We start from the raw sequence: 14,660 nt of genomic DNA on the forward strand, positions 1-14,660 counted from the left end.
AGAGATGCAGAATTGTAAATATTTTGAGCAGAATTTCCCTAGAAATTCACTGTAAGAGTGTCCCTTCTACTCACTCTCCCTAGTCCCCTAGACACTTTGCCGTCTCAGGCCCCAACTCCTCCACCTGCCAGTGTCTCTCCCCTCCACCTCTAGGCACAACACCTTCCACTCTATTGCCAGTCCCAGAGTTTGACCCTGCTGGGTCAGACCAAGGGTCCATCAAGCCCAGCATCCTGTTTCCAACAGAGGCCAAACCAGGCCACAAGAACCTGGCAATTACCCAATCACTAAGAAGATCCCATGCTACTGATGCAGTTAATAGCAGTGGCTATTCCCTAAGTAAACTTGATTAATAGCCGTTAATGGACTTCTCCTCCAAGAACTTATCCAAACCTTTTTTAAACCCAGCTACACTAAGGGGCGGATTTTCAGAGCCCTGCTCGCGTAAATCCGCCCAAAACCGGGCGGATTTACGCGAGCAGGGCCCTGCGCACCGGTGAGCCTATTTTACATAGGCTCACCGGCGCGCGCAGAACCCCGGGACTCGCGTAAGTCCCGGGGTTTTCGGAGTGGGCGTGTCGGGAGGCGTGTCGGGGGCGGGGCCGGAGCGCGCGACGTTGCGGGGGCGTGTCGGCAGCGTTTTGGGGGCGGGTACGGGGCGTGGCTACGGCCCGGGGGCGTGGCCGTGCCCTCCGTACCCGCCCCCAGGTCGCGGCCCGGCGCGCAGGAGGCCCGCTGGCGCGCGGGGATTTACGCCTCCCGGAGGGAGGCGTAAATCCCCCGACAAAGGTAGGATGGGGGTTTAGACAGGGCCGGGCGGGTGGGTTAGGTAGGGGAAGGGAGGGGAAGGTGAGGGGAGGGCAAAGGAAAGTTCCCTTCTAGGCCGCTCCGATTTCGGAGCGGCCTAGGAGGGAACGGGGGTAGGCTGCGCGGCTCGGCGTGCGCAGGCTATACGAAATCGATAGCCTTGCGCGCGCCGATCCAGGATTTTAGCCGATACGCGCGACTACGCGCGTATCTACTAAAATCCAGCGTACTTTTGTTTGCGCCTGGAGCGCAAACAAAAGTAGGCTGTTCGCGCTCGTCTGAAAATCTACCCCCAACTGCACTAACCACATCTTCTGGCAACAAATTCCAGAGTTTTATTGTGCGTTGAGTGAAAAAGAATTTTCTCCCTCTGTCCCTCCCTCTCTCACACACATGCTTCCTCTCTCTAATACACATACACACACCCTCATACAGGCTCCCTCACTCTCGCACACACACATCCCGTCATACAGGGTCCCTCTCTTGCATACACACCCTCACAAGCTCCCTTTCTCTCTCACACATACATCCTCACACAAGCTACCTATGTCTCTCTCTCATGCACCCCTTCACACATGCTCTGTCTCACACATATACAATCTCTTCACACAAGCTAGCACCCTCACATACACATGATCCCTTTTTCATACACACGAGTTCCCAATCTCTCACACACATACATACTCTTTCACAATCTCCTCATATAGGCTCCCTCTCTCTGGCACCCACACTCAAGCATCCCCCCCCCCTGCTCTCTCACCTCCCATGCTCTCCCTCACACCCTCCTGCTCACCCTCCCCTCTCTCACACCCCTCTCCCTGCTCTCACCCTCCACTTCCCTCTCCCTCTCCTCTTACACACACACATTCACTCTCACCGGGGCCTTCATCTTCGTTGCGAGTAGAGCACACTCCATTCGCGGCACACAGGGGCCTTCATCTTTGCTGCGAGCGCGATCCATGGCACACGGGGGCCTAAAAACGGCGTGCCGGGGCCTTCATCATCGCACGCTCCATTCGCGGCATGCCGGGGTCTCCTCTGCCATTTTCTGCGTAGAATTTGGCAATTCTGCGCAGAATTCCCCCAGGACTAATACATGCAGTAACTGAATGTAATCTACTTTGAAGTGTCTGAAAGGCAGAATTTTAAAAAATCATACATACACATGTATCTGTTTTCACTTTCATCACCTCACATATTATACATTCTCACACACAAGCATGCAGGCACTCTTTCATATTCACTTATAGACACTCGCACATGCACAGTCTCACAGACAAGTGCATTCTCTCACACGATTTCTAGCCGTTATCCATGTCCAATTCCAGGACTCTGTACTTTCCAACACACCGGCCTCCATCCCTTCCACCTGTTCAACTGGTGATGCTGCACCGGTCGATTCCTCTGGCCCACATGTGCCGATGCCGTCTTCTCCTTCCAGCTGCAAAATCAGTCAGCACCCAAGTTTTCCAGTAGTTATTGGAGACCAGGCAATCTATTCAGAATACTGTACAGATTAGCTCTGCTATAATCCACTGTGGAGCTGATCTCACTGAGAGAGGCCATATAACAAGGTTTATTTCACACACATTATAATGAAGCTGGAGGGAGAGGGGCTGAGGACGTCCTGTTTGCTGTTCCAGGCATCGGTCACTTTCAGTGATGTTGCAGCTTGTTTCTTGGAAGTGGAGTGGGACATTCTTGGAGAACGGCAGAAGGAGCTGTACAAGAAGGTCATTGAGGAGATTCATGGCATCCTGATATCACGGGGTAACTATGTCTTTTCTATCATTTGCCATCCGTAGACTCATTGCAGTATAGGTACTGTGTTTTATAAGGACTGGAAAAGCTCCCAAGTGCCAGGTCCCATGGGCACCTAAAATTTAGAACCTGGCTTCTGTAGTTCTCCAAGGCCCTGTGAGAGAAACTGTTGCTGCAGGCCTAGCAAAAGATGCTGCTCTGTGCTGTAAGATAAAACTTAAATGTTAAATTAGGTACTTCATACAAGACCAGTTGGATAATTTTTCTCTTTTCTTTAGATTGAAAGCTGGCACAGGGGAACAGAAAGGGAGGATTTGCCTCTCTGATTCCCACCTGAGAACCACAACATCTGTGTTAGTTCATTCATTTTTAGCTCTGCACTAGATAACCATACTGTACAATATGTAAACCCCTCCAGGTGGAACCAGATGTAACAGATCAAATATCCCCCTCTCTCTCTTACTGGCCTCTAAATAAGAGTTTGTTTTATGTCCCAGGATTTGGGTTTTCTTCATGGAGGGATTTTAAGGACATGTCTGGGAATTTGTGCCCCTAAATGTAGAAGTTGGTATTGACTTGAAGGAGAAGGAGCTGTAGCATGGTTTAAACTATGTGGAGTCCCGTAGTACAGTGCAATGTACAGTTCAATCAGCTGATCACTGAATCACATTGGTGAAGAAGAGAGGCACTGGTGACTGGGTTAATAGCATGATCTGACCCTGCCAGCACCAAGCATGTAGAGGGGAGGTAAGGAAGAAAGAGAGAATTTGGGTGAGGGAGAGTGGGCATCAAGGACTGAAGATGGCAGAGAGTGGGGACTTGTGAATTCAGTGAGACAGTGGGGATTTAAGGACTGGATCTGAGATGGGGGTCTTGGGAATAAGGTGGGAGAATGGAGAAGAGAATGGGGACTCAGGATTGGGTGAGAGTGGTTACTTGAGAAATGGTGAAAGTCTGGACTTAGGGGTTTAGTAGGCTCTGGGAAAGAGTGGAGACTCAGTGATTGGGTGGGGGATATAAGTGGTTTTTGGGTTTTTTTTAAATTGAAATAGAAGATTGGGTGGGGGATATACCGGTAAGTGTGTTTTTATTGAAATGGAAGGGTATGAGTGGGGAGGAGGTTGAGAATGGATGATAGATGTGAAATTGTGTAAGAGAAGGGCTGAAGTGCAGGAAGGAGTTGAGAGGTGATATGAAGGACACGGAGGATTGGGGAGGGAATGAGAGACAGTGGAAAGGGGTGGGTCTGTGAAGGTGGTGAGGTAAGGTGGAAATGGAGCTGGATAATGGGAGGTTGGATAGTGGTTAGAGACAGAAGAAAGGGGCTAGAGGTGGGAGAGGAGATGAGTGATAGGTAATGACCAGGGGTTGGTGAGGGGATTATATGCGAAAGAAAGTAGATGAGTGCTGGGAAGGCAAGCACAGAAGGTGGAAAAAGAGGAGTACTAGGGAGTGCGTGAAAGACCAGGGCAATAAGCAAGGGGAATGGGAGGACTGGAGGAGGGTGTAAAAGAGGAGAAATGGGTTGGAAATGGGATGAGAGGGACGTCACCGCCGGGAATGGCTGCCTAAACCGGGAGCTCCTCACCCGACCAGACTGCATCGGCCCCCATTGCGTTACCCCGAGCGATCCCTGAACAACGTCAGAATGGTGGCCCAGAAGAAAATGACCTTCAGCGTTTTTCCTTTTCTGCAGCGGCAGCAACAATGGAGGCGGGCCGCGATGGCAATATGCAGGCCGCTCGCGTGGCTGAGGAGGTGAGCGAGCCCAGAGCGGAGGGGGCAGGGGAAGCACCGCCGAGCCGCGCAGATTTCCTTAAATGGTTCGGGGAGCTCAGAGGTGATATGGAGGGACTGAAAAGAGAGCTGCATGGGGTTCTGGCTGAAATCCAGAAAGATGTTACAGCACTGGGAAACAGGGTGGCAGAGACGGAGGTCCGCATGGAGGACCAGGCATCTGAAATTTCTAACTGCAGGCTGGTTCAGGATAAACTGACAAAAAACCCAAGAGGATCTGCTTAACAGGATTGAGGACCTGGAGAATAGGTCCCGGAGAGGAAACTTAAGGTTTATGGGACTACCTGAATCTCAGGAACTCAGTAACTGCAAGCAGGTTGTCAGTAATATATGTGCCCAAATTCTCAGCACAGAAACTGAACCAGTGGAGGCACCTACGATCAAAATAGAACGGGCCCATCGCTCTTTGGGAGCTAATCGCTTGGAGAGGCCCAGGGACATTATAGCATGGTTTCACAGCTACATCTAAAAGGAAGAGATTGCACTTCAGGCCCGTAAACTGGGCTCCATATCCTGGGAGAACCACAAGGTGGAGATCTTTCAGGACCTAGCACCGACACCCTTGCCGTCTGTGGATGGTGTTCACGAGATCACTACGACCCTGCGGGCTAATAACATCAGATACCGGTGGTTATTTCCGTTCGGCCTGAGCTTCACCATTGCCGGAATATCTTCACAAGTATCTTCTGCAGAGGAAGTGGTAGACATATTGCAGGCCGCTGGGATGCCTATCGCGAGGTCATGAAATGATTGAGTCCCGGAGTCCTACCAAACTCAGGAACGATACCCCAAGGTGGCAAAGGGTCGAGAAGGGAGGCAAGCATCTACGAAGACACCCCAGTGGTTCATGTCAGCTTTCTGACACCCTGACTGATCTACATAGACAGTTTGCATTTTCCTTTAACGGGTGAGCCTTGTCGATACTAGCAAGGCGATTCCGTTATGATTCTCCATACGACTAGTTCCCTGTGCTAACTGTTAGCAAGGGGTGCGACTATTTTGCATATATCTCTGGCTTTGTAATGGTCGGGAGGACCCCAGGAGGAAGGGGTCAGGACTTCGATGATGTCACACCTCCAGGAGGAGGGAGCCCACCACAGAAAGTCGTGGGCAGAGGATCAGGGGCTACTGGGGGGGGAGTGGTAAGGGACATGGGGGAGAAAATTGTTATCAATCAGATACCAGTGGGTACCCATCTTAGCTAAACAAAGAGGTTCAGATGAGGTCCCTGAATTCCTCATTAGGGGGGTGCATAATCAGGGCAGTGGGCATATATGCTCTAAAGAGGTGGTTCTCAACCTTTTTTTTGACCAGGACACACCTGACAGATGGTTCTCACATGCGTGACATACTGAACATGTGACCATCACGGGGCTAAGTGTAAACATGCACATTGCATCCACAGGAATCCCTTCAACCCCTAGCAATGAGTGCAGAGCAGATCTGGGGCATTACCCTGAGCAACTCGCCATACAAAAAAAGATATTCTGGTTCTGATGACATCTCAGTAAAAGCAAAACAAACTCCCTTTACTACCAGGCACAATAGCCTTCCTTATGAAAAGACAGTAATTTACCACTAATGCATAATCTATTGAGAAAACACAACAAATAAGATTGATACAAATGCCTACATGCTAGTAAGATACCTCACCTCGGTCACACACCCTTCACCAAGTACAGAAAAACCACAAATTATAAATATGAAGACAGAAACTGGAATGGACAACCAAAAAAGCCACTCTGCATGCAGTGTGAACCTGGAGAAATGGAAAGAGAAATATAGCACCTAACAGACTCTCAGGATTTGCAATAATGCACACAAACTAACCCGCACAACGTTAGACCTGTATTATGGAACACACTAAAACAGATGTACCTACAAATGTCTGTAAAAAAAAAACCTTTAAATAAATAAAAAAGTAACAATCCTATCTAAGAAATACAACTATTAAACCAGGCCCTAAACACTAATACATTTCCTATTGGGAAAACAGAATAAGCTAAGCTGCTATAGAGCCCCACACAGAAATAATTGTAAAGCTATTCTAAAAATGTTACAAAACAGCTGCTGAACAGAATATCTAACAATTAAAAACTCATAAAAATTATTAAAACATGTCCAAATATCAATAAAATATTTCAAAACTGCAGACATCGCATAATACCCAATAATTAAAATGGCAGTCAGTCAAGAAAAATAAATTTAAAAAGCCACCTTTACTTACCCTCTCCAGCAACTCTCCTACTCCTTTCCCTTCCAGGCCAGCAAGGGCTGCTGAAGCTCTGTCTTCACAGTCCTCTTCCTTAGTGCCCACAACCAGTCACTCACACACACACCCCCAATTAGACTCCACAACCAGTCTCGGTCTCTCTCACACCAGTCATCTTCCTGACCGGTCTCTCTCTCTCTCACACAGAAACACATCATCTCCCTGACCAGTCTCTCTCTCAATCACACTCATTTATTTTATTTTTTATTTAATGAGTTTTATATACCGTCATTCGGAAACGTCAAAATGGTCTCTTATATGCAAGCTCTCAATCACACACAAATGCTCTCGCACCCATTCACAGCAGCTCTTACCCAGGCTTCCATTCACACCTACACACACAAGCTCTCACCCAAGCACCCATTCACACCAGTTCTCACCTAGGCATCCATTCACACACAGACACACCAGCTCTCACCAAAAACTTATTCTTCCTTCACTGCAGGGATGGGCTCCAATTCCACCGTGGCTTTACTCTGGCGGGCCTTCTTTTTGCGCCACCACGGGAATGGGCTCCTGTGATGGCCTCTGTCGGGGTTGGGTTTCCTCTTCGCTGCCGCGGGCTATGGCAGCCTTGCTTGGTCGGTGTCAGGTTTTCCTCTTCACCGCCACGGTCCCGTGGCAGCCTTGCTTCGTCGGAGTTCAACACTTCTATTCCTCCCACCCAACCCCCAGGCATTCTGATGCCTGCCTCACCGGCCAATCAAAGGCTTCCTCCCTTCTTCCTACTCCCACTGGCAGGTAGAAGGGAGGAGGTTTCCGATTGGCCTGCGCGGGGGCAGGCAGAATGAAGGAGGCTTCCCATTGGGCAATGGGGGTAGGAAGAAAGGAGGCTTCCAATTGGCCCGCAGGGGCTGGAAAAAGGGAGAAGGAAAGTACAACAGGGCAGTGGGACACCGGGAGACGCGACACACCTGCTGGTGTTTGGCGACACACTAGTGTGTTGCGACACACTGGTTGAGAAGCGCTGCTCTAAAGGGTAGATTTTAAAAGGTTGCGCGCGGGCGTATATGTGTGTTCATTACCTGGCGCGTGCACATGTACACCTGATTTTATAACTTGTGCGCACAAGCCAGCGCAAGTTATAAAATCAGGGGTTGGTGCGCGCAAGGGGGTGCACAATTGTGCACCTTGCGCGCGCCGAGCCACACAGCCTTCCCCCATTCCCTCCCCCTAGCCTGACCTTCCACCCCCTCCCCTATCCTTCCCCCCCCAGCCCTACTCTAACCCCCCAAAAAATTCTATTTTACCTTTTGCACCTGCTGGCCAACTGCCAGCACGCGATCCCAAGCACAGTGGCAAATGGCCTCTGTGCCTGGACCCTCTGACCCCACCCTCCGGACTGCCCCTTTAGTAAAGCCCCGGGACTTACACGCATCCCGGGGCTTTACGCGCGCCACCGGACCTTTTGAAAATAGGCCTGGCACGCGTAACCTTTTTAAAATCCGGCCCTAAGGCTCTAATGTTTCTAGGTGGCTGAGCTATGTATACTTTCAATAAATGTTAAGGGTCTGAATTCCCCTACAAAACGGAAATTACTTTTTCAAGAGGCAAAAAGGGACAAGGCAAACATTTTCTGCCAGGAAACCCATTTATTAAAGCGGGCAGAACAGCTCCTCTGGGACAGATTTTTTCCCTAATAATTTTTGGCCTCATCATCAATTCATCAGAAGTACGGGAGGGGTGGGGATATTATTTTCTAAATCCCTGGTTATAGATGTCAGACGTTCACAGGGACCCTGAGGGACGATACATAGCTCTGAAAGTATTAATTAACAATACTTTGCTAACACTCTTCACAATATATGGTCCAAATTTTGACCAGAGTTCCTTCTTACACAACATCTCTAGCCTGCTAGAGAATTGGGCGGAGGGGAAGGTTATAATTGGTGGGGTTTTTAACCTGACCAGGTACTCCTATTTGGATAATTCGAACCCTAAAGCCAGGGGAGGTCATGCTCATAGAAGGGCTTTAAAAAAAACTTGATTGGAGATAGGGGGTTGATTGATATTTGGCACTTGCATAACCCGACCCAGCGAAATTATACTTTTTTCTCATATACCCATCAAACTTACTCTCGTATTGACATATACTTAATTGATAAAGATATGGCGGAAATGGTAACTAAGACCGATATTGGGGATATTACTTGGTCTGATCATGCACCAATATGGTTAGACATTCGGCTATCTACCAGATTGCCAGGAAGTCATTACTGGCACTTTTCTTAGAAGCCTCTCATGCAGGACTTTGTTGAATGCTTTCTGAAAATCCAAATAAACCATATCTACTGGTTCACCTCTGTTCACATGTTTATTCACCCCTTCAAAAAAATGTAGGAGATTTGTGAGGCAAGACTTTCCTTGGGTAAATCCATGCTGGCTGTGTCCCATCAAACCATTTCTATCTAAATGTTTTGTCATTTTATTCTTTATAACAGTTTCCATGATTTTTCCCAGCACTGAAGTCAGGCTCACTGGTCTATAGTTTCCCGGATCACCCTTGGATCCCTTTTTAAATATAGGGGTTACATTGGCCATTTTCCAATCTTCACATACATAGAAACATAGAAACATAGAAATGACGGCAGAAGAAGACCGAATGGCCCATCCAGTCTGCCCAGCAAGCCTCACACATTTTTTCTCTCATTCTTATCTGTTACTCTTAGCTCCTTGTTCTATTCCCCTTCCACCCCCACCATTAATGTAGAGAGCAGTGATGGAGCTGCATGCAAGTGAAATATCTAGCTTGATTAGTTAGGGGTAGTAGGGGCAGTAACCGCCGCGATAAGCAAGCTACACCCATGCTTATTTGTTTTACCTAGACTATGTTGTACAGCTCTTGTTGGTTTTTTTTTTTCTTCTCCCCTGCTGTAGAAGCAGAGAGCCATGCTGGATATGCATTGAAAGTGAAGTATCAGGCGCATTTGGTTGGGGTAGTAACCGCCGTAACAAGCCAGCTACTCCTCGCTTTGTGATTGCGAATCCTTTTTTTTTCTTCACCCCTGTCGTTGAAGCTATGCAGGATATGCGTGAAGCATCAGTTTTGTTTTGTTTTTTTTCCCCTGCCGTTGAAGCAGAGAGCTATGCTGGAAATGCGTGATGTATCAGTCTTTCTCCCATGCCGATGCAGCAGAGAACCATGCTGGATATGCATGGAAAGTGAAGTATCAGGCACATTTGGTTTGGGGTAGTAACTGCCGTAACAAGCCAGCTACTCCCCGCGTTTTGAGTGCGAACCCTTTTTCTTCTCCTTTGCCGTTGTAGCAGAGAGCTCTGCTGGATGTGTGAAGTATCAGTTATTCTTCTCCCCTGTCATTGAAGCAGAGAGCTATGCTGTATATGCATTGAAAGTGAAGTATCAGGCATATTTGGTTTGGGGTAGTAACCGCCGTAACAAGCCAGCTACTCCCCTCTTTATGAGTGCAAATCCTTTTTTCCATTACCTCTTGCTGTTGAAGCTTAGAGCGATGTAGGAGTCACAGTAAGCATGTGTATGTTTATTTAATAAGGGTATTGTGTCAATAGCCATCATTCTGGCGAGTCACCCACTCTTCATTGGTGGCCTCTTGACTTTATGGATCCGCAGTGTTTATCCCACGCCCCTTTGAAGTCTTTCACAGTTCTGGTCTTCACCACTTCCTCCGGAAGGGCATTCCAGGCATCCACCACCCTCTCCGTGAAGAAATACTTCCTGACATTGGTTCTGAATCTTCCTCCCTGGAGCCTCAAATCGTGACCCCTGGTTCTGCTGATTATTTTCCTACGGAAGAGGTTTGTCGTTGTTTTTGGATCATTAAAACCTTTCAAGTATCTGAAAGTCTGTATCATATCACCTCTGCTCCTCCTCTCCTCCAGGGTGTACATATTTAGATTCTTCAATCTCTCCTCGTACGTCATCCTATGAAGATCCTCCACCTTCCTGGTCGCCCTTCTCTGTACCGCTTCCATCTTGTCTTTGTCTTTTTGTAGATACGGTCTCCAGAACTGAACACAGTACTCCAGGTGAGGCCTCACCAAGGACCTGTACAAGGGAATAATCACTTCCCTTTTCTTACTTGATATTCCTCTCTCTATGCAGCCCAGCATTCTTCTGGCTTTTGCTATCGCCTTGTCGCATTGTTTCGCTGTCTTCACATCATTAGACACTATCACCCCAAGGTCCCTCTCCTGCTCCGTGCACATCAGCCTTTCCCCCCCCATCGAGTACAGTTCATTCGGATTTCCACTCCCCATATGCATGACTTTGCACTTCTTGGCATTGAATCTCAGCTGCCATATCTTCGACCACTCTTCCAGTTTCCTTAGATCCCGTCTCATTCTCTCCACTCCTTCCGGCGTGTCCACTCTGTTGCAGATCTTAGTGTCATCCGCAAAAAGACAAACCTTACCTTCTATCCCGTCCGCAATGTCACTCACAAAGATATTGAACAGGACCGGTCCCAACACCGATCCTTGCGGCACACCACTTAAAACCGCTCTCTCTTCAGAGAAGGCTCCATTTACCATCACACATTGTTTTCTGTCCGTCAACCAATTTGCAATCCAGGTCACCACATCGGCACTCACTCCCAAGCTTCTCGTTTTATTCACCAGTCTCCTGTGCGGAACCGTATCAAAAGCTTTGCTGAAATCCAAGTAGATGACATCTAGTGCTCTTCCTTGATCCAATTCCTTGGTTACCCAGTCAAAAAAGTCAATCAAATTTGTCTGACAGGATCTTCCCCTGGTGAATCCATGCTGCCTCTGGTCCATCAATTCTCCAGACTGTAGATAGTTGACTATTCTCTCTTTCAGCAGTGACTCCATTACTTTTCCCACCACCGAAGTGAGGCTAACCGGTCTGTAGTTGCCTGCCTCTTCCCTGTTCCCACTCTTGTGAAGCGGGACCACCACCGCTCTTCTCCAATCACTCGGCACCACTCCCGTTTCTAGGGATCTATTGAACAGGTCACACAGCGGACCCGCCAGAACATCTCTGAGCTCCCTCAATATCCTTGGATGAATCCCATCAGGCCCCATGGCTTTGTCCACTTTCAGGTTCTTTAGTTCTTCCCACACATTTTCTACTGTAAAAGGATTTTCATCTATTCCCCTTCCCTCCAGTTTCTTGTTTGGAGATGGTCCTTCTCCAGGGTCTTCTTTAGTGAACACAGAGCTGAAGTATTCGTTTAATATTTCTGCCATTTCTTCGTCTCTCTCTACACATTGATCATTACCACCTTTCAATTTCACTATACCACTTTGGACCTTTCTCTTTTCGCTGATGTATCTGAAAAATGTTTTGTCACCATTTTTTATCTCCTTGGCAATCCTCTCTTCCGCTTGACTCTTTGCCAACTTGATTAATTTCTTTGTCTCCCTCAGTTGATACAAATATTCTTCTTTGTGCTCCTCCCTTTGGGATCCTTTATATTTCTTGAATGCTGTTCTTTTAGCTTTAATTTTGTCAGCCACCTCCATTGAGAACCAGATAGGTTTCAGTTTTCTTTTGCTTTTCTTTACATTTCTAACATATAGAGCAGTTGCCTTGGTGATTGCTCCTTTTAGATTGGTCCACTGCTGATCCACATCTCTCTCGTTCTCCCATCCTTTAAGTTCTTCCTCCAGGTAGTTCCCCATTTCCTCAAAGTCTGTGTTTTTGAACTGTAAAACTCGGGTCTTTGTGGTTCTTTTCCCTATTATTTTAGTGATATTAAACCATACCGTTTGATGATCACTCCTGCTGAGGTGGGCGCCCACCTGGACATCTGAGACATTATCTGTATTAGTGAGCACTAAGTCGAGTATAGCTCCTTCTCTCGTGGGTTCCAACACCATTTGTTTGAACAAAGATACTTGCATGGCATCCACTATTGCTCTACTATTTTTAGTTTCTGCAGATGGGATTTTCCAGTCTACATCTGGCATATTAAAGTCACCCACGATCACCACTTCTCCCTTCTTACCTATCTTATGGATGTCTTTAACTAGATCTCTGTCCAGCTCTTCCTTTTGGTTTGGAGGCCTGTAAATCACTCCAATATAAATGGATGCTCCGTCATCGTTTTTTAGGTCGACCCATAGAGCTTCTTCAATACCCCAACTTCCTTGTAGCTCAGTTGCTTGGATGTTGTTTCTGACATAAAGAGCCACACCTCCCCCTTTTCTATCCTCTCTGTCCTTCCTTAACAAGTTGTAGCCTGGTATTGTTGTATCCCATTCATGAGATTCTGTGAACCATGTTTCTGTGATAGCAACAATGTCCAATTCTGCCTCAGCCATTAGGGCCTGCAGATCTGGGATTTTATTTCCCAAACTATGAGCATTTGTGGTCATAGCCTTCCAGGTACTCTCTTTACGGTTATTGCATTTCCTGGACTCCTTGTGAGATATTTGTTGAGATTTGTTATTCACTTCACTATTTCTTTTTGCGGTAGTGCCACTGTTGACAGAGTTTTCCATCTCAATTAGATTTTTTTTTTGCTTATGGATCTTTAAATACTGCATGCATTGTGTTTTCTCTCTCTTTTCTGGTAATACTGCAATGCTTTTCTCAAGAACTTCTTCAGTTTTTATTTTAGAGAAGGCTTGTTGTTCTTTTTGCATTTGGTACATTGTGTGTCTCCTCATCACAGGTCTAATTCTACCAGAGCCAACTGTATTCCTGGTTTTTAAAGAATTTCCTGATGACCTGTTTGAGTGGGGCGGTATACCTGTTGGCTGCTCTTCTGTCAAGAATGGGTGACTGTGGGTCCTACCTGAGCCTAATGGATCTCCTTTTCTTGACTCCTGGTTTGTTTGTGGTATTGGGGAATTATTTTCTGAGTAATGCACTGTGGGTGTAATTCTTTTAATTGAAGCTAATTGATCTTTAATCACAGTCAGCTCCATTTTCAAGGACGAGAGTTGTGCACAAATTGGGCAAGCTCTAAGTTTCCAGATGCTTTCCCTCAGAATAAAGGCTCCACAGCAGTTACATTGGATAGTCCTCATCTTGGTAATTTGTGGCTTTATTTCCTTGACTGTAACCAATGTACTAATTTATCTTGCATCGGATGATTTTAATGATAGATTACAAATTTTTACTAAAAGGTTTGAAATTTAATATTTTAGTTCTGTCAGAACCCTGAGGTGTATACCATCCAGTCCAGGTGATTTACTACTCTTCAGTTTGTCAATTAGGCCTACCACATCTTCCAGGTTCACCGTGATTTGGTTCAGTTGACCTGAATCATCACCCATGAAAACCTTCTCCAGAATGGGTATCTCTCCAATATCCTCTTTAGTAAATACTGAAGCAAAGAAATAGGCTCATCTAGACAAGGAGCATCCACCAACTTATTGTGAAAATCATTGCACAAACTACTGGCTCTCTATCAAGCCATGCAGTGTGCCCCAATGGAGGCTGACGAAGTGTGTCCAGTGGTATTGAATGCTTCATAAATGAATCAAATAAGATGCATATACAGTTTGGCATCTAAGAATGGCTGAGAGTGTGCAGATCTGCCCTCACTTGATGAAAGAAAAGGCTTTCGTTTTTGTATGCAATCATGTAAATAGTAAACGATGTAGAACTTGTGTACAAAAATATGTGCATTAAGCATGGGGCTCTGGAATACCTTTTTACTGAAATTATCCAGTAATCTGGGATCTTTCTCTGGTCAAGCATTTGAGAGTATTCTTGTTTTCTTTACTCTTTTAAGCACTGATTCTACTACAACTGATTTGATGAGGTAGTTGCATTATCCCAAAGCCCAGGGATTTTTGCACTCTATATTTGAGGTCTAGTTTCCTTGCAAATGGGACACAGGAAATAGGATTCTTCTACATTCTTGTTTGTAATTCTTGTAGCATATCATGGATTGGAATGGCTGCTAGCTCCTCCAATGTTTCCAAAATTTTGAGGAGGCCGAAGATCTTTGTGCAAGAGTCCTTGTCCTTATGCACATTAACTCTGAGTGCTTTGCTCAACTTGTCCAGAAATCTGGAGTAAGTGTGGTCCTCAGATGGAGATGAGTGATCTGGAGGTACAGGTGGGTGG

General features: G+C 46.6%; 1 protein-coding gene across 1 annotated transcript in view; it reads left to right on the forward strand.

Annotated features, from left to right (window-relative positions):
- The window catches only part of LOC115075325 (zinc finger protein 93-like), a 143,042-nt gene that overhangs the window by 100,778 nt on the left and 27,604 nt on the right, over nucleotides 1-14,660 (forward strand). Inside the window, exon 14 of the mRNA XM_029575623.1 lies at nucleotides 2,451-2,577. Within this exon, the coding sequence (XP_029431483.1) occupies nucleotides 2,451-2,577 (127 nt within the window). The remainder of the gene's footprint in view (nucleotides 1-2,450; nucleotides 2,578-14,660) is intronic.

Source organism: Rhinatrema bivittatum, chromosome 1, assembly GCF_901001135.1.
Source record: "Rhinatrema bivittatum chromosome 1, aRhiBiv1.1, whole genome shotgun sequence".
NCBI classification, from domain to species: domain Eukaryota; kingdom Metazoa; phylum Chordata; class Amphibia; order Gymnophiona; family Rhinatrematidae; genus Rhinatrema; species Rhinatrema bivittatum.